General features: G+C 46.6%; 1 protein-coding gene across 2 annotated transcripts in view; it reads right to left on the bottom strand.

Annotated features, from left to right (window-relative positions):
- FSHR (follicle stimulating hormone receptor) overlaps positions 1 to 19,127 on the bottom strand; it is a gene marked incomplete at its 5' end in the record, with an annotated part of 92,536 nt that overhangs the window by 28,640 nt on the left and 44,769 nt on the right. The window contains 2 exons of one of the 2 annotated variants that reach the window (XM_082217530.1): positions 6,541 to 6,615; positions 10,021 to 10,095. In XM_082217530.1, coding sequence (XP_082073656.1) covers positions 6,541 to 6,615; positions 10,021 to 10,095 — 150 coding nt within the window. The remainder of the gene's footprint in view (positions 1 to 6,540; positions 6,616 to 10,020; positions 10,096 to 19,127) is intronic. The other variant, XM_082217531.1, reaches the window with a different exon arrangement.

The following is a 19,127-nucleotide window of genomic DNA, read 5'->3' as shown; positions in this document are numbered from 1 at the left end:
ATTACAAATGCAAAGTAATTTTGGAAACAAAAAGAGTCCAGTGGTGTGATCTGAAAAGGCAAAGATATATTATCCCAGCAGACAATGCCTCCATTTACTCTTTTCCTCTAATGAGGCTTGTATCTGTGAAAAGGGCAGCAAGTTACCATTTGGAAACAGATTTGCATCCACTCAGGAGGAGCAATTAACAATTTCATCCTCTGTGTGAAAAATCTTTGGAAGCAAGTCAAGGGCTGCCTTTCATTATTATATATATATATATATATATATATATATATATATATATATATATGCTTTCGTAGATTTTCACGGGTACAGGAATGCAGGTTTTGGTGTCTTCGGGTGTCTTCCCGTGTAAGAGTCGGGGTGTCTGTTACTTGTTACTTCTTGCTCTGTTCCAGTAACAAGAAGCCGAAAGCACCAGCCTGAAGATGACGAGTGAGACCTCGTCGAAACGTCGCCCAGACACCCCGACTCTTACACGGGAAGACACCCGAAGACACCAAAACCTGCATATATATATATATATATATAGAGCCCCTAACAAACTTAATCGGGCTCTAATGATGTTTATTAACTTCTGCAACTTAGGAATGAACGCCGCCTAAATAAGGGATTGGTCACCTTGAAAGCTTTCTCAATCACCAGCATGGATGCTTTATTAACTACGCCTTTAAAGTTAAGGGTTGTGGTTTTTTTCTCCAATTAACATGTGGGAGAAGATAATTGAGTAGCTGCAATTTCCCCATCTCGATTTAAACAAATATTCAGAGGATTAAAAACAAGACTTAAAGCCAGATCCTGCGCATCTTTTTATTATGTAGCTCAGTAAAAGAGGATACCCCTTGCGCTCAGAAGATCCCTCTAGGTAGGACAAGATGCACATCACTAGACGTGATCAAACCCCTGAAAACAGGGAAAGCTCCATGAATGAACAGGAAAAGGTTCTGTGAGAAAGTGAGGCAGATGGTAGGCCTTTTCATATCTGAATGCTATAATAATAATAATAATAATAATAATAATAATAATAATTTTTTTTATTTATATCCCGCCTTCCCCAGCCAAAGCCGGGCTCGGAGCGGCTAACAACAATAAAAGTAACACAGCATTCTAAAATCAATTCAAAATCAAATTAATGGCAACCATTGGGCTACAGTTCTATGAGGATTATTGAAGGAGGGGGTCAGACTGTGCCTTGGCCAAAGGCCTGGTGGAACAGCTCTGTCTTGCAGGCCCTGTGGAAAGATGTCAAGTCCCGCAGGGCCCTAGTCTCTTGTGACAGAGTGTTCCACCAGATCGGAGCCACAGCCGAAAAAGCCCTGGCTCTGGTTCAGTCTAGCCTAACCTCCCTGTGGCCCAGGACCTCCAAGATGTTTTTATTTGAAGACCGTAAGGTCCTCTATAGGACATACCAGGAGAGGCGGTCCCGTAGGTACGAGGGTCCTAGGCCGTATAGGGCTTTAAAGATTAAAACCAGCACCCTAAACCTGATCCTGTACTCCACCGGGAGCCAACGCAGTTGGTATAGCACTGGGTGAATGTGATCCCACGGCGAGGACCCCATAAGGAGTCTCGCCACGGCATTCTGCACCCGCTGGAGTTTCTGGGTCAGTCTGAAGGGCAGCCCCACGTAGAGTGAGTTACAATATGAGTCTAGAATATGACCATGGTTTAATGTGGAGAATAAGCTTATAAAATCATAGGCTTGTGGAGTTGGAAGGGACCACGTGGGGTCATCTAGTCCAGCCCCCTGCAATGCAGGAATCTTTTGCCCAACATGAGGCTCAAACCCATGACCGTGAGATTAAGAGTCTCATTCTCTACCAACTGAGCTATATTCCTGTGCTGCCATTCATTTCCCACAGTCCACAGGTCATTCTCCCCTGCATCGCTGCCTTTCCACACCCTCCCCATCCTGGGTTTGGATTTTCTCATACCAGGGATGCTTCGCGAAGGAGAGGGTATAGAAAACTCAAACAGAGGGAAGGGAAAAATGCAAGAGGGCAGTGATATGGAGGAGAACATCATCCGGACAACGGAGAGTTAACAGGCTTGTCATCAAACAGCAGTATGGATGAGCCTTCTGGAAAGTGAAGGAGAATAACTGATATCAGCTGAATGAAGGAGATGACAAGCTGTAAGTTTAGAATTGGGATATTGCAGCTGGTGGGGTGCGCTGGGGTTGCGAAAGCCAGCTGAAAAGAGCTGCTGTGCAACTGAATTAAAGATTAAGGAATAAAGTGGGGAATGGATAAAATCCTGACTCAGAATGCGTGCAGCTGGTATGTAGGGGGGAAGGGGCTATTGGGCTCCTTTTATTGGAAAATTTGGTAGATAAACCTATCCCCACCACTAAGGTGAGAGGTCAGAGGTTTAGGCAAAGTGCATGATGAACCAGGGGGATACAGTGGTACCTCGGGTTAAGTACTTAATTCGTTCCGAAGATCCGTACTTAACCTGAAACTGTTCTTAACCTGAAGCACCACTTTAGCTAATGGGGCCTCCTGCTGCTGCCGTGCTGCCGGAGCACGATTTCTGTTCTCATCCTGAAGCAAAGTTCTTAACCTGAGGTACTATTTCTGGGTTAGCGGAGTCTGTAACCTGAAGCGTATGTAACCCGAGGTACCACTGTATTTGGAAAAGAAATGGGGGCAGGGACAGATCTCCCAATCTGCACTTGTTTCTGCTGCTCAAGTGCCTTGTCTTTATTCATGACTTTCTAAAAAGCCACTTGAGGTTTCTCAGCAGAGTGTGCAAGGCTGTGATGAAGCGCGCCGGTTTCCCTGTCTTTTCTCTAATTCCATCCCATCAGCCGACCAGCGTGAAGTGAAAACGGGCGCCGGGGCTGGACCGGCACAACATTTGTAAACGCATTACCATGCCGGAATGAAAAATAATACAAAGTCACACGGCAGAGCTGGCGCCAGGTGTAGGGGGCCTCAGCTTTGAAGTGATGAATGGCTGCTTGGCTTTTGAATTTGTCACGGCTTCTAAGAACCAAATTGAGCTACTCCCTCCCTCCCCAAAGCTGGTCTTGTTTCCATGCAATAAACAAGAGCCAGGGTAGAGAAGCTGAAGGCTGCGGGGGCACACGGTTGCCATGTCCTCCTCAAAGTATTCTCTCCGAGCACGAGGGTTTGATGCTTGTTAACCTTTCTTTTACACGAAAGCTACTAACAAGAGGAAATGAGCAGCCTTCCCTGCAAAACGCTCTGTTGTCTGCAAGTTCAGGTCTGCAGCAGGAGCTACATGGCATCTATACAAGTGGATGCCCACTCTGTTTCCTAGGCATGCCCATAGCTCAGTGATTAGAGCATCTGCTTTGCATGCAAGAGGTCCCCGGTTCAATCCCCAGCATCTCCAGGTAAGGCTCAGAAAGACTCCGGGTCTGAAATCCTAAAGAGATGCTGCTAATCAGGGAAGGGGAATTATGAGACTCCTTTTGGAGAAACAGAAGTCAGGGTCTGATCACCAGCAAGTCTGGTTTCCCCCATCGTAGTAATGTTGTCTGCCTTCAAAATGCTACAATTCTGCAATTCTATACTGGTACTGGGATGCGGGTGGCGCTGTGGGTTAAACCACAAAGCCCAGGGCTTGCCGATCAGAAGTTTGGTGGTTCGAATCCCCACAACGGGGTGAGCTCCTGTTGCTCGGTCCCAGCTCCTGCCAACCTAGCAGTTCGAAAGCACCTCAAAGGGCAAGTAGATAAATAGGTACCGCTCCGGCGGGAAGGTAAACGGCGTTTGCGTGCACTGCTCTGGCTCACCAGAAGCGGCTTAGTCACGCTGGCCACATGAAGAAGAAGAGTTTGGATTTGATATCCCGCCTTTCACTCCCTTTTAAGGAGTCTCAAAGCGGCTAACAATCTCCTTTCCCTTCCTCCCCCACAACAAACACTCTGTGAGGTGAGTGGGGCTGAGAGACTTCAGAGAAGTGTGACTAGCCCAAGGTCACCCAGCAGCTGCATGTGGAGGAGTGGAGACTTGAACCCGGTTTCCCAGATTACGAGACTACCGCTCTTAACCACTACACCACACATGACCCGGAAGCTGTATGCCGGCTCCCTCCCAGTAAAGCGAGATGAGCGCCGCAACCCAAGAGTCGGCCATGACGGGACCTAATGGTCAGGGGTCCCTTTACCTTTACCTTTACCTTTACACTGGTACTAAATGTATAAGTAAACACTCCCCATTTATCATCATGGAACTGTAGAGCTGGAAGGGAATCTCCCATGCAGGAGTGCACATAATCAAAAATGAGAGAAGTCCGCTCTCGTTTTCCAGTGGCCGGCGTTGCGGCAAGGCTTCTGGGACTCTGCAGTGATCCAGCAAGGGGGCAGAGAGTTGACACCCCCTTCCATGTTGTCCCAGCTGCAGGGCCACGCCCAGTGTGGCACTGCTGGCCAATCAGTGCCAGGCGGGGGTGGGGCCGTGGGAGGGCAGACCCACCTTTCTTGTTGGTGGCTTAGGCATTGGGTAAGCCTTTGTTTGGATGGAGGGGAGGTTGTAGCCTCCGCCTGCCCCTCCCCAGTAAGGGTATCCTGCTGAAGGGATCGGGCTGTGTGGGTTCTTTCCAATGTCCAGACATGGGCTAGGGCCATGTCACAACCCCAACGGGGACCCTTTGGAGTGCCCCTATTTGATGTAAGTTATAGGGCTCCCCCTATTGGTGGTTTATCCTTAGTTGGACTCCCTGTAGATGGGTGGGAGTCGAGATACTGTCTGGCTTCACCCAATGCCTAAGCCAAACTGCTCACATCTCTAACCAATAAATTTGTGGCCTATTTGAACCCAAAACCCAAAATACTCGTGTCCATGTGCTTATTGTCCATTAGACATCTGAAGGCAGCCCTGTTTAGGGAGGTTTTTAATATTTAATGCTGTATTGTTTTTAACACTCAATTGGGAGCCACCCAGAGTGGCTGTGGAAACTCAGCCAGATGGGTAGGGTATAAATTAATAATAATAATAATAATAATAATAATAATAATAATACAGTGGTGCCTCGCAAGACGAAAAGAATCCGTTCTGTTATTCTCTTCGTCTAGCGGTTTTTTCGTCTTGCGAAGCAAGCCCATTGACGGATTAGCGGATTAGCGCTATTAGCGGCTTTTAGCGGCTTATCAGCTTATCGGATCAACTGATAGGTGGCTTAGCAGCTTAGAAAAAGGGGGGGAGGGAGGAAAAAAAACCCGCAGGAACTCGCAAGACATTTTCATCTTGCGAAGCAAGCCCATAGGAGATTCGTTTTGCGAAGCACCTCCAAAACGGAAAACTCTTTCGTCTAGCGAGTTTTCCGTCTTGCGAGGCATTCGTCTTGCGGGGCACCACTGTAATAATAATAAAACTGTGGGGCATATAATTAGGCTTTTCTCATATAGCCAGACTTTCTCCTCTGCAGCAAGGAGTCTCCCATGCAGGAAATTTGTATCATACTAGCTGTGCTGAATCAGGGCTAAGAACAAAATCCGCGATGGTGTGGGGGGCGAGGGGGGGAGTGTGGTCTACAAAGCCCCAAAGCCACCCTTTCCATTTTAATAGAGTCCGCTGGATTTCATTATATTTCCTCTCTTTACTTACGACCGAAGAGATATTATCAGTCAGATTCAGGTCAGATGCTAACAGCAGCTTGACTATTTTTGGAGGGTACTTTGCACAGAGGGTAGGATTAATTATCCACGAATTATGATGGAAACCCCATGGGAGCGGATGTGGCAAGCATATCGGGAGACCTGCATCCATTGTGAAGGGTGCCATTCAAACAGATGTGGAATTAAGCTTGACAATCAGATGCTTTCTTATTAAAAGACATCTCATCACCCAGCGCTGCATATAAATGGGAGCCGCAGCTCATGGCTTTCCATGTGAAGTTTAAATGCTCATTGTGCAGGCAGGAGAGAAAAAGCGTTGAGTAAGTAAGAAGGGAAAACATCACTTGCTTGGACAATATAGATCAGAGTTTTCCAAACTGTGTGTCATGACATGCTAGTGTGTTGGCTGCAGTGTGTAGGTGTGTCGTGTGAACGCTCCTTCTAGGGCTGGAAAGGAGTTAGTTTAACCTCCGGTTTGCTAGTAAAACGGAATTGCTGTGTCGTGAAATGATGCATGTCTAAAAATGTGTGTCACCAACATGAAAAGTTTGGAAAGCTCCAATTTAGATTATTAGGGCCATTTTATCCTTTGCCCAATACAGTGGTACCTCGGGTTACATGCGCTTCAGGTTACACACTCTGCTAACCCTAAATAGTACCTCAGGTTAAGAACTTTGCTTCAGGATGAGAACAGAAATCGTGCTCCGGCGGCACGGCAGCAGCAGGAGGCCCCATTAGCTAAAGTGGTGCTTCAGGTTAAGAACAGTTTCAGGTTAAGAACGGACGTCCAGAACGAATTAAGTACTTAACCCGAGGTACCACTGTAGATGCCAATCCAGTTCTCATGTGGCGCCTTGATTCAGCAGTTCAAAACAGGAATAAGGCAAGAAAAAGTCTGTGCAAAAGGACAATTTTCCAGGAAATACAGCCACAACGTTAGGAATACTCACAAATATCTGAGACTGGGAAGATTCTGGAAGGCATATCTATCAATATACACCAGATGGTTTGCTTTCTCAATTCTTCTGTGGGGGAAAAGAAAAAAAGAGAAAAACTTCAGTTATAATTCAAATTGTCTCGTTTTCCCACAGTATGAGATTCGTTGGCTAGGGAAAGCAACATGATCTGCAAAGCAGTATGGGTGATACCCAATGTAGGGTCAGCGCAACTGGGGTTAAACAACGTCAATCGCAAGTGCAGTTTATCTATTGGGTCTGGCTCTTGCGCTGTGCTAAGAATGAGACTACTCTTTGCGGAATGGCTGCTGCGCAAGTGGTCTGCTGTGAGTGGATATCGCCCAATATATCTCTTCAGCTAAAAGTTTTTCTTGTTCTTTAGATTTTTGGTACCAATTCCCATGCTTGCAGATGGACATATGAGTTACTCCTTCTAGTCCAGAGAACCACTAACCTGACAGTGCAAGACCATTCATTTACCCTCTCCACAAATATCTCTCTCCCTGCCCACCACTTGTTGTTGTTTAGTCGTTTAGTCGTGTCCGACTCTTCGTGACCCCATGGACCAGAGCACGCCAGGTACTCCTGTCTTCCACTGCCTCCCGCAGTTTGGTCAAACTCATGCTGGTAGCTTCGAGAACACTGTCCAACCATCTTGTCCTCTGTCGTCCCCTTCTCTTTGTGCCCTCCATCTTTCCCAACATCAGGGTCCTTTCCAGGGAGTCTTCTCTTCTCATGAGGTGGCCAAAGTATTGGAGCTTCAGCTTCAGGATCTGTCCTTCCAGTGAGCCCACCATTACATTTACACAAATGCATTTGTGATGTGATATAAGCAGTTTGTCACTGTTCAGCTGTCGTGGGCAGAGGCTGATTAACACCGTAGTTCTCAATGGAAACAGCTTCTCACTTGACGGCTACCACCTCTGATTCTGGTGAATTTGGGTTTCGGGCTGGTCCAGATGTCCCAGTTGCTACAGGAGTTAGCATTTCTATAGCAAACTCTCACCCCACTCCAATCACTTCATTCAATACATGTGCCTAACTAAATTGGGGTCATCTTTCACATGGGCATGTCCATTCTTTTAGATTGCCATCAGAGGCCCTGCTTCAGGTGCTACTGCCCTCAATTGTCAACTTTTGGTTGTTTTGTTTTGATTTTATGTATTTGATATTTTATGTGAACCGCCCTGAGACCTTCGGGTATAGGGCGGTATAGAAAACAAACAAACAAACAAACAAACAAACAAACAAACAAACAAAACCACTACTATTACTACTACTGCAGACAACGAAAAGAAAAAGGGCCTTTTTAGTGGTGGCCCCCTGCAAACTTGACACGTGACGCTTTCCCTTCCAAGCACACGTGAAGCACATCCCTCACCAGACAGGCTTTACGCTCTCCTTGATTGCTTTCATCTAACTGGACTGCGACCTTGAATGGTGTACAATAAAGCCTTTTGCTTAGGGTTGCCATACGCCCAGAATTTCCTGGACATACTAGTCGTAAGCAATGTCTGGGTGGAAATCGGAAAAAAATGTCCGGGAAAATCTGGACGTATGGCAACAAATCCGTTTGTTCTGAGCTCCTTTTAATTAAGATGCAGAACTTTTAAATGTTTTATAACACTGCTGGTTTTAAACTGTCCGTTTTCAAAGTGCTTTTTTAAAAAAAGCAATTTAAATACATTTTGTATGAGTGTGGCACTGGCTTCCGAAATGTCTTAACTGCTGCTTTAACTTTAATTGCATTTTATGAGAATTACGTTTTATCCTCTCTTTTTTAAATGGAAGCTGCTTTGAGAGGGCTTTGCCCTAAAAGGCTGCCAAAGAACGTTTGAAGTAAATAAAATGAAAAAGCAATCAAGCCCGGTGTGTGGTCAGGCACCTGTAAGCAGGGGGCTTACCACATGCAAGACCCACAATTGCCAAAGTAGTGAAGCATACCCTCCAACATTTCTCCAAGGAGAATAGGGACGTCCTAAGGAAAAGCGGGACATTCCGGGATCAAATCAGAAACCCGGACAACTTCTGTACATCTGGGACCGTCCCTGGAAAACAGGGACACTTGGAAGGCCCTGACCTGTTCACTCCTCTCCCTTCTGTCCTCCGTCTCCATTATGGGATGGCAGAAGCATCCCCTCTCACAGCCCCCTTTGTCACGAGTTCCAGAGGGCGGTTACCTCTTTCTCCTTTGAAATGCAAATAGAGCCAAAGAAGGAAGTTGGAAGAGTGAAACTCTGCCCCAGTTCCTCTTTCACCTCTATGTGCTTTACAGGATCTTAGTTTTACCTAGATTCCTTGGAAAAGCAACATGTGTGTGTGTATGTAATATAATAATAATAATAATAATAATAATAATAATATTCTCCCTCACTGCGAGAAGCCAAGTTACAGGGAACCTGGTAGAGGGCCTTCTCGGTAGTGGCGCCCTCCCTGTGGAACGCCCTTCCAGCAGATGTCAAAGCGATAAACAACTACCTGACATTCAGAAGACATCTTAAGGCAGCCCTGTTCAGGGAAGTTTTTAACGTGTGATATTTTATTGTATTTTTGGTTTCTATGGAAGCCACCCAGAGTGGTTGGGGAGGCCCAGCCAGATGGGCGGGGTATAAATAAATAAATAAATAAATAATAATAATAATAATAATAATAATAATAAATATATTTATACCCCTGCCCATCTGGCTGGGTTTCCCCAGCCACTCTGGGCGGCTCCCAACAGAATATTAAAAACACAACAAAACATCAAACATTAAAAACTCCCCCAAACAGGGCTGCTTTCAGATGTCTTCTAAAAGTCAGACGGTTGCTTATTCCCTTGACATCTGATGGGAAGGTGTTCTACAGGGCAAGGGCGGCTACCAAAAAGGCCCTCTACCAGGTTCCCTGTAACTTGGCTTCTCGCAGTGAGGGAACTACCAGAAGGCCCCCGGTGCTGGACCTCAGTGTCCGGGCTGAACGGTGGGGGTGGAGACGCTCCTTCAGGTATACTGGACCGAGGCCATTTGGGGCTTTAAAGGTCAGCACTTTGAATTGTGCTCGGAAACATACTGGGAGCCAATGTAGGTCTTTCAGGACCAGTGTTATATGGTCTCAGTGGTCACTCCCAGTCACCAGACACATTCTTTCTGTCTCTTTGAAGTGGGTCTGATCCAGGGGAGAGGGTGAGGGAAGTGATCAAAAGGGGTGGTACCTACAGATAAAAAAATCAAATGTGCTCATGAGCCTAAAATGGTTGGCAACCCTTCAACAGCCAATTCACACGGTACATTGAGCACAATCACTATTGACGTCTAGTAGGATGAGGCAAAAGACTGAGTCCTGATGAGCCAATGCAGAAGGAAAGAAAGACACATAGAGAAAAAACTAGTCCTAGATCTATTTTGTCCCCATGGAACCACCATGTGCATTTTTACGGTTGGTCCACCAGTATCTTATAATGCCCCAGCCCTCCAATTCCATTTATTGACTTACATTTCATAGAGTTTTGGAAGGTTGGAGAACACGTTCGATTCTATAGTTCCCAAGGCATCGTTCTGAGAGATTTCTCTGTCAAGAAAAAGGAAACATCAGCCATGGTGGCCTCGCTATTTATCAGGAGCGTCAACATTACAAATGTACGTGAAAAATGAAGGGAATAACTTAAAAACGTTGTCAGCATCAAAGGATCCATAAATCCTGGACTACAACCCATTGAAATACAAAGCTGGCTTAAAAGAAAAGAATATTTGTAAGAACCTGTTGTTGAGGATGGAGGGGTGGGGGAGGGGGAGGGAAAGTACTCCAGCACCTTAGATCGTGTATCAAACATTTCCAGGAGTTTGCAGGATAGAATGCACTAGTCAAGTGAAAGTGGAAGATCACATTTTTTTCTGCCCCCACCCTCCCACTGAAAACTGAGGATATTCTAAGAACTGCTATTTGACTTTATGAACTGGTGCCCAAGTTTGTTTCCCCCCTCCTTTACCCCTCCTTGCCCTCTCCTTTTCTCTCTTTTGTGTCAAGTAGGGACTGCCTTACTTTAATTTATTGCATGTAAGTTACTCTGGGAGTCTTTTTGGCTGAGGAGCAGGATACAAATGCAATAGATAGACAGACAGACCAACAGACAGACAGGCAGACGGACAGATGATAGATAGATACTTGAAAAATGAGTACATCAGGAAAATGAATCTCTTTGTTGTGATTATTTACCATTTGCAGAGCATTTGTTATGCATTCAAAAGGAATATCCCATTTGGACCATGCCAGAAGAGGGAGTCAGCCAGGAGAGGGCCTGCTGCTTCCTTCTAGAAATAGCATTAGCTAGTTGTTTCTATGACAACGTGGCCAACTCTTTAGTTATGTAAGAAGAATGCTTAACAGCTTGGCTAGGGCCATTAATTTAACAAAGAGACTGGTTTAACCACTTCATCACTTCTACTGAAGAACCCCATCTTATAAAACTGCAGCCCTAGAGGCGACCCAAAGATGGTATCCAAACCAACCAACCCCAATACCCCAAATCCTATAACAACATATTAACTGAACAGTAGTGCTGGGTTGAAGTTTCTGGCACATTCAAAGGATGGGGGAAAACTTTTCCCAAAGTTTGGAAAAAACTTCAGGGAGAGGAAGTTCTAGCATGTCTCCTTCTCCTTCTCCTTCTCCTTCTCCTTCTTCTCCTTCTCCACTGAGCACTGACAATACTGCCAAAGTGGCCCATGGCAGCACCCATCCTCCCCACAGGGCATTCTGTCAAAGGAAGTTGCCTTATACTAACTCAGATCAATGGACCACCTAGTTCAGTATGGTCTATGCTGATTGGTTTCAGGCAGGGTTCTCTCTCAACCCTACTTGGAGATGAGAACTGGCCCTATGATCTTCAACAGGCAAAACAGATGCTCAGCCACTGAGCTACAGCTCTTCCCTCCTTGTCAAAGAGCTCTGAAGCTGGGCTTCAGAAGGAGAAGAAAGCACCCTCCGTCACTGTGTTGGGTCCTACCCCCACCCCAAGGTGCTGTGAGGCAGAGACACATATCTCAATTAACCTTATAAACCGCATCAACGGTGAATGGAAAATGCAAAACAACTCACGGCCCAACATTAACAACCTCATGTTTAAATTCCCCACTCACGTCAAGAAATGCGATTAAGTGGAAGTTCTATTGCTAATTCCACTACATTACACATTATGATGAAACGGGTAACAGCAGGTGCTTTTACAGCGACACAGTATATATCAAGGTTTTTTTGTTTCATTTTTTTAAAAATAAACCTTGAATGGTAAATTAAACAAAACTTAAACACACAAATGCGCGCGCACACACAGTCTAGCTATGATAAAATAAAAATAAAAACGTGTCTTTTATGTTTATGATCTGTCTCCCGCAATTCACCCAAGCTAAGCAAGCGGAAGCAGCTCTTGCTTCCTTGAATACAAACCCCTCTTAAAGGGATCATTTATTATTTCAAGCTATGCTAGGTTTGAAGTAATTATCATCTTTATCTAGCATAAGCAAGGGAGGAAGGAAAAGAGCAATGCACAGGGAGAACAGGGTGGGATGCAGTTTCTAGAAGGCTTTGCAACGTGGGGCTTGGTTTAAAAATGAGATCAAAATGCTCTCAGATCAAAATCCTCCACCCCACTAGCTCAAATTCTTTGGCAAGAAAAGCAACACTCTTTCAACTGTCATAGTTTTGTGGTAGAGCCCCATCATTGCTCCAAGGCCTAATCTTCTAAAACGATAAATCGGGTCCTCCCTTAAAGAGGGCACGTATTGCGGAGAGACCTGGGCAACTGACACCCTGTGTTGCGGGTGGGTACAGTTGGTCAGCCACAACACCCGATTGGTAGGTCCCTCAAAGCTGGGTACAATCTGGCCAATGGGACTCAGTCCAAACGGATCGAGGGACCTATTTATGCCCATGCACGTGACCCAGAGCTTCCTCTTTCAGTGCGTGCATTCGGAACACCCGCCCACCTCTCCCTACTTTTAGGGCTTTGCGCTTGACCTTGCTATGAAGTCGTGCGTCGTCTGTCGTTGGGACAGGGGCACGGCAGGAATTTCCCCCACTTGGCTGATTGGCTGGTGCCATTTGGGTTTCACCTGCCACATAGCAAATCGTCACAACTTGTAAGGTTGCGGATAGGCTCTGGTTCAGGTGATAGGGATGGGAGAACGCTCTCGCCATCCCTATGTGAAGGGTATTCCGTTAAAGGAATCCAGGGACTCTATGGTTTGGTCAACCCCTGAGAGGTGGTTGTGCCTGTGCCGGAGTCCAGGGGGACATTTGGGTGGCGGAGAGAGCCCGTTCCCGGCTTTCCGCTTATCCAGGTGTTCACCCTTGGCTGACCTATGCTGGTGCCCTGGGTCAGCACTAGCTGCATGGCAGAGAGCTAGTTGAACCAGAGCCTATGCAACCAGTCACTTTCTGTAATCAATAAAGTTGTGGCCTAAATTCTGCCAAAAACCAAAACCAAAATTTGAGTCAAGTGTGAATTTATTTAAGGGGGGGGGGAGGTTTCTGGGTCGGACCACGCAAGAAGAGACCCATCTAGTCCAGCATAAAATTCTCACAGTGGCCAACCAGATGCCAGTGGTAAGACCACAGGCAGGACATCAGCGCAACAGTGCTCTCCTATCCTGCTATTCCCAACAACAGGCATTCAGAAACAATGCATTTCCATGGCCTGCTCCCCTTTCCACCCCTCTTTTCTTAGGGTCCCTGCTGCTTCTCTTGGCACACGGTGTCAGCATACCCTTCTCTCCATCTTTCCTAGTCCTGCACAGCTTTCCTTTCCTTGATTTCTCCAGTCTTCTCCCTTCTCTCCCTCAATAATAATAATAAATTATTATTTATACCCCGCTCATCTGGCTGGGTTTCCCCAGCCGCTCTGGGCAGCTTCCAACCAAATATTAAAAAACAATACAGCACCAGACATTAAAAACTTCCCTAAACAGGGCCGCCTTCAGTTGTCTTTTAAAAGTAAAATAGTTGTTTATTGCCTTGACATCTGCTGGGAGGGCGTTCCACAGGGTAGGCGCCACTACAAATTAGAGAGCCAGTGTGGTGTAGTGGTTAAGAGCGGTAGTCTCGTAAACTGGGGAACCGGGGTCGCGTCTCCACTCCTCCACATGCAGCTGCTGGGTGACCTTGGGCTAGTCACACTTCCCTGAAGTCTCTCAGCCCCACTCACCTCACAGAGTGTTTGTTGTGGGGGAGGAAGGGAAAGGAGAATGATAGCCGCTTTGCGACTCGTTCGGGTAGTGATAAAGCGGGATATCAAATCCACACTCTTCTTCTTCTTCTTCTACCGAGAAGGCCCTCTGCTTGGTTCCCTGTAACCTCACTTCTCGCAGTGAGGGAACCGCCAGAAGGCCCTCGGCGCTGGACCTCAGTGTCGGGGCTGGATGATGGGGGTGGAGACGCTCCTTCAGGTATACAGGACCAAGGCCTGTACACATCGGCACTGATTAGGTAAGCACTGCCTCCAACCAAGAGGTGCGGCTGTTCCTATCCTTAGCATGTAGATAAAGTTTTGGAGACTATCATAGCTAAGCGATATATAGTTCTAAGTTCATAAGTTTATCCTTCTAGCCAAGGGCCATGACAAACCCTTAGCAATAGTGTCAGGGAAGTGCCATCAGTGCCGGAGGGAGAGAGCAAGCTCCAGAGGGATCCCAGAGAGCGTCCCGGGAGTGGGAGAGGCAGCCCATCTTCTGGGGAAGAGAATCAACGTAGCACCAGTGGAGAAGGGGGGCAGATGGGGGAAGCGGCGAGGCGGTCCCATGACTCCTTGCTGGGGACCAGCGGGGAGAGTAGAGGTCCTCCTACACCCTCCTTGCTCAGAAGGCTTTCGCGCAGAGAGAGTAGGAGGAGACTAGGCGTCAAAGAGCTTCTTTGCTGGAAGAAGTTTAAGAAACGCCCACTGACGGATTCTGCCAGCGATTGAGACAGCCACGGGAGAGTGGCTGTCCGGACAGAAAAGGTTCACCCAGGCAACCCAGCCATGTGTTTGCACTGGCTTACACACGAGTAACCCCTAGAACCATTACAAATAGTATTAATAAAATAACACCGAGCATACAACCATATAATAAGCCAGCATCCATGGTGAAAGGGACCAGAGAGGCACCAACAAGCTTACATTTGAAGCCGCAACTTCAGAACTTCAAAGCGCCCAATCACGTGATGGCATTGAGGGGTGACAGGTACTACCCATCAAATTTAGCTCACGCCTCTAGATCCTGGTAAGAATCTTGGCTTGTGGAGCCAGTGAGATTCTGTACTCTTGCTTTAACCCTTTGCAATGGTCCTGATCCAAATTAAGGAGGCTGCCACTGACATCCACATTAGAAAATCAGGTCCAGTCACTTCGATGGAAGATGCCACCCGACAAATCCAAACTGCCGGAGCGATCGGAAGCTATGAGTTGTTTGCCACCCCTTGCACTTCAGTGGGGAGGAAGGGCAGCTGTCAGGCTCGCAGACTGGTAAAAGGGAGGTGGAGGGGTTGCCGAATCTCATTTGCCACTTAACAAACTAATTTATAGCAACCTCCCACACCAAACTTAGAAATTGTGGCAGTCCTGCCTTTTGCCAGCTGAATCGGAAAGTGCAGCAACTCCATGTTTAACACCCCCCCAAAAAAAACCCCGTCTTGTGGCTAAGGTGTTGTTGTTGTTGTTGTTACATTCACTGGTTCAGAAGATGTAGATAGTTTAAAGAACTTGAAAAATGAAAGGAACATAATTGGGGTGGCGGAGGCAGCAAGGGAGAAAATAAAAATACGCCCCATTGACCATTGCATCCCTCCAGACTTGATCGTAATGCGTTATCTGTTAGTTTCCAAAAGCTCAACATTGTTTTCATCCACCCTCCATGGATACCCCGCATTGTCTCTTTCGGTGCATGACCCAAGCATTGCCATAGCAACTGGTCTCCCAATTAGCCTTCAGCTGGTCACAATCGATATGATTAGACAAGGTCAGCTTCAGAACCAATACTATGGATTTTGTTAAAAGGCCATGGCAGATCAGAAATAGCCAGGAATAAAGGAGAGGGCAACCTAATAATTTGCCTGCGGACGTGAACACGACTGTAAAACAGTTGCACAAAATCAGCACCATAACCATCATTTAGCACAGGCTTCCTCAAACTCGGCCCTCCAGATGTTTTTTTGGCCTACAACTCCCACGATCCCTAGCTAGCAGGACCAGTGGTCAGGGATGATGGGAACTGTAGTCTCAAAACATCTGGAGGGCTGAGTTTGAGGAAGCCTGATCTAGCAGCATGCCACTACAGTACTGGGTTCAGCCCTTGCTCCCATAGTGTCTGACTGTCCACCACATTACATTCCTATGCAATCATCATATATAATAACATCAAAACTAGAAGAGGTGGGACTTGTTCTAGGGGTGAACAAGCGTATCAGTGGTGCTCTCCTACCTGCTTTCCTCATCAATTGATGGAGAATGGTCTGTAAAAAGTAGGAAGGCTGTCTCCAACTAAGCCATACTCAAGAGACAACCCATTGAAAGCAATGGATGCAACTACATTAATTTCAACCAGTCTATTCTGACTAGGAGAGGGATGCGGGTGGTGCTGTGGTCTAAACCACAGAGCCTAGGGCTTGCTGATCAGAAGGTCGGCAGTTCGAATCCCTGCGATGGGGTGAGCTCCCGTTGTTCGGCCCCAGCTTTTGCCCACCTAGCAATTCAAAAGCACGGCAAGTGCAAGTAGATAGATAGGCACCGCTCCAGCGGGAAGGTAAACAGCGTTTCCGTGTGCTGTTCTGGTTCGCCAGAAGTGGCTTAGTCATGTTGGCCACATGACCCGGAAGCTGTCTGTGGAGAAACGCCAGCTCTCTCGGCCTATAGAGCGAGATGAGCGCACAACCCCAGAGTCGTCCGTGACTGGACCTGACGGTCAGGGGTACCATTACCTTTATTCTGACTAAGTTTGGCTACAACCCATAATCTTTGGCAGAACACTAGATTGTAGATACAGCCTTCAAAATTTGAACAATTCTCAGAAAGCTTGTTATGGACAAAATGTGCCCATATTTCCTGTTGCTGTGTGTTATCCCTTGCCAGAAACAGAATTGCAATGAACAACACTGACCTTTATATACATGACACTCTACAGAGGATGTATTTAGGTATCATTTTGATAAACTCAGAGGATTACAGTGGTGCCTCGCAAGACAAAAAGAATCCGTTCCGTGAGTCTCTTCGTCTTGCGGTTTTTTTGTCTTGCGAAGCAAGCCCATTAGCGGCTTAGCGGCTTAGCGCTATTAGCGGCTTAGCGGGCTTAGCGGATCAGCTGATAAGCGGTTTAGCGGCTTAGCGGATCAGCTGATAAGCGGCTTAGCGGATCAGCTGTTAAGCGGCTTAGCAGCTTAGGATCAGCTGATAAGTGGCTTAGCGGCTTGGGGAAAAGGAGGGAAAAGGAAAAAAACCCCGCAGGAACTCGCAAGACTTTTTCGTCTTGCGAAGCAAGCCCATAGGAAATTCGTTTTGCGAAGCACCTCCAAAACGGAAAACCCTTTCGTCTAGCGGGTTTTCCGTCTTGCGAGGCATTCGTCTTGCGGGGCACCACTGTACTATGCTCTCGCTCCTTTGATACCTTGCAAACTACATCACCGCCGCTCTTGGTCTGCTCATCCAAAAAGTTTTAAAACAAGCCAAGCAAAAGCTTTGCTCTTTGATAGCAGCTGTGAGTTATTGGCAGGAATAACAAATGATCAGCTCCATTTTAAAAAATTATTACTTCTTCAAGGAGCTGTAAGGGTATCACAATAGTCAAGGTCTCTCCTACTGATAGGCCTTGGCAAGAGAAAGGGAGCTGCCAGGTGTACCACTTGCAGGCCAGAAGAGGGATGGGGAAAAGGAAACAAACAAGACACCTAAGCGATGCTATTGGACCATTGTGGATTTCAGAAGTCACACACAAGGCCTTGGATTGCCAAAATTTGGCTTCATTACGGCAAAGCTGTGCCAGCTGCGCTCCCACAAAAGACAACAGGCCACCTTTCTTCCATGGCCAAGTTTTCCTTGGCAGGGTCAGCAATTTTTGCAGGAATCTACCACCATGAAACTAGCTAGATGACAGATTAGGCTCCATGTTGCAATGTCCAGATGATGTAGCAAAGTTTTTTGATCGGTTGAGTCAAATCTCTATTGTAGTCTGGGTGGGTCTAGGGGGGCAAAAGCAATTTCCATTCTACCCTACATTTGTTACAGTCAGTACTGCTTCGGCTCATATTTTGCTACAACCTACACCATTCGTTTTGCTATCCGCTATGGCCAAGGCAAATTGAATTTATTATGCAATTCATTACATAATTAATTTCAGCACAACGGATGGGAAATGCCAAAAACATTGTGGGAAACAACATATCTATTTACATAATGCGTGCAGACTAAAGTACCTATGATAGTGAACACCACTCCTATTCATTTGTGTGCTTTCCACTCCTGACCTTGGATGTGCATGAGAATTGCAGCAATTTCTGCTCCTGTTTCCATTTGCGATGGAATCCTCTAGCATTCCTGCTTGCAGCCACTGACAATGTATTTGGAGGACACAGACCTGACTGGCCTATCCCAGAACAGTTGGAGTGCTAGCCCTACTAGACAAAGACAGAGAGGGGGAACCAGTGGCCTTCCAGATGTTGGAGTACAAACCCTATCATCCCTAACCATTGGCCATGGTGCCTGATCCTGAAGGGAGCTGATAGCCCAAGGAACAGCTGGAGAACCACGGATTCCCCATCCCTTAACTAAGCACATAGCTGTGCATCTGCAATGAGATCATCTTTCTGTCTCCAAGAGACTGGCTATTGAGCAACTAGGAATTAGAAGCAACGTCCTTCTATTTTGGGTTGGTGAAAGATAGCCAAATAGTAATGGCACCTAGGAGCCCCATCAACTGTTATGGAAGCCACTAATCTTGCAGCACATATATCAAGGCCTGAAGGCTCTGCAAAAGTGACAGATTCCTCAGGTTTGCTGGATGGGCGCTGTCCCTCAAGGAGATCCTAGGTTCAAGGTCTGGGCATCTAGCTAGAGGAAAAGCTGGCTGTGTCTAGCACCTCCGGAAGCAGAGCTTACAGCAAAATCTCTGATCAAGAAGAGCAGAAATGAGTCCAACCCCTTGGTTTTGGCCCCTTTACCCTGGTCTGGGGAAACTGTTCTTAGATCCCCAAATCCCATCAGTCTCAGGTAGCATGGCGAAGGTCCAGGAATGTTCAAAATTGGACTCCAGCAACATATGGAAGGAGAAAAGCAATGACAAACCTAGACAGCATCTTAAAAAGTAGAGACATCACCTTGCCAACAAAGGTCCATATAGTAAAAGCTATGGTTTTCCCAGTAGTGATGTACGGAAGTGAGAGCTGGACCATAAAGAAGGCTGATCACCGAAGAATTGATGCTTTTGAATTATGGTGCTGGAGGAGACTCTTGAGAGTCCCATGGACTGCAAGAAGATCAAACCGATCCATTCTGAAGGAAATCAGCCCTGAGTGCTCACTGGAAGGACAGATCGTGAGGCTGAGGCTCCAATACTTTGGCCACCTCATGAGAAGAGAAAACT

Source organism: Podarcis vaucheri (assembly GCF_965113315.1).
Source record: "Podarcis vaucheri genome assembly, chromosome: 3".
Taxonomy (NCBI): Eukaryota; Metazoa; Chordata; class Lepidosauria; order Squamata; family Lacertidae; genus Podarcis; species Podarcis vaucheri.
Note: the sequence above shows the minus strand (reverse complement) of the source record. Positions and strands in the feature narration are given on the sequence as shown.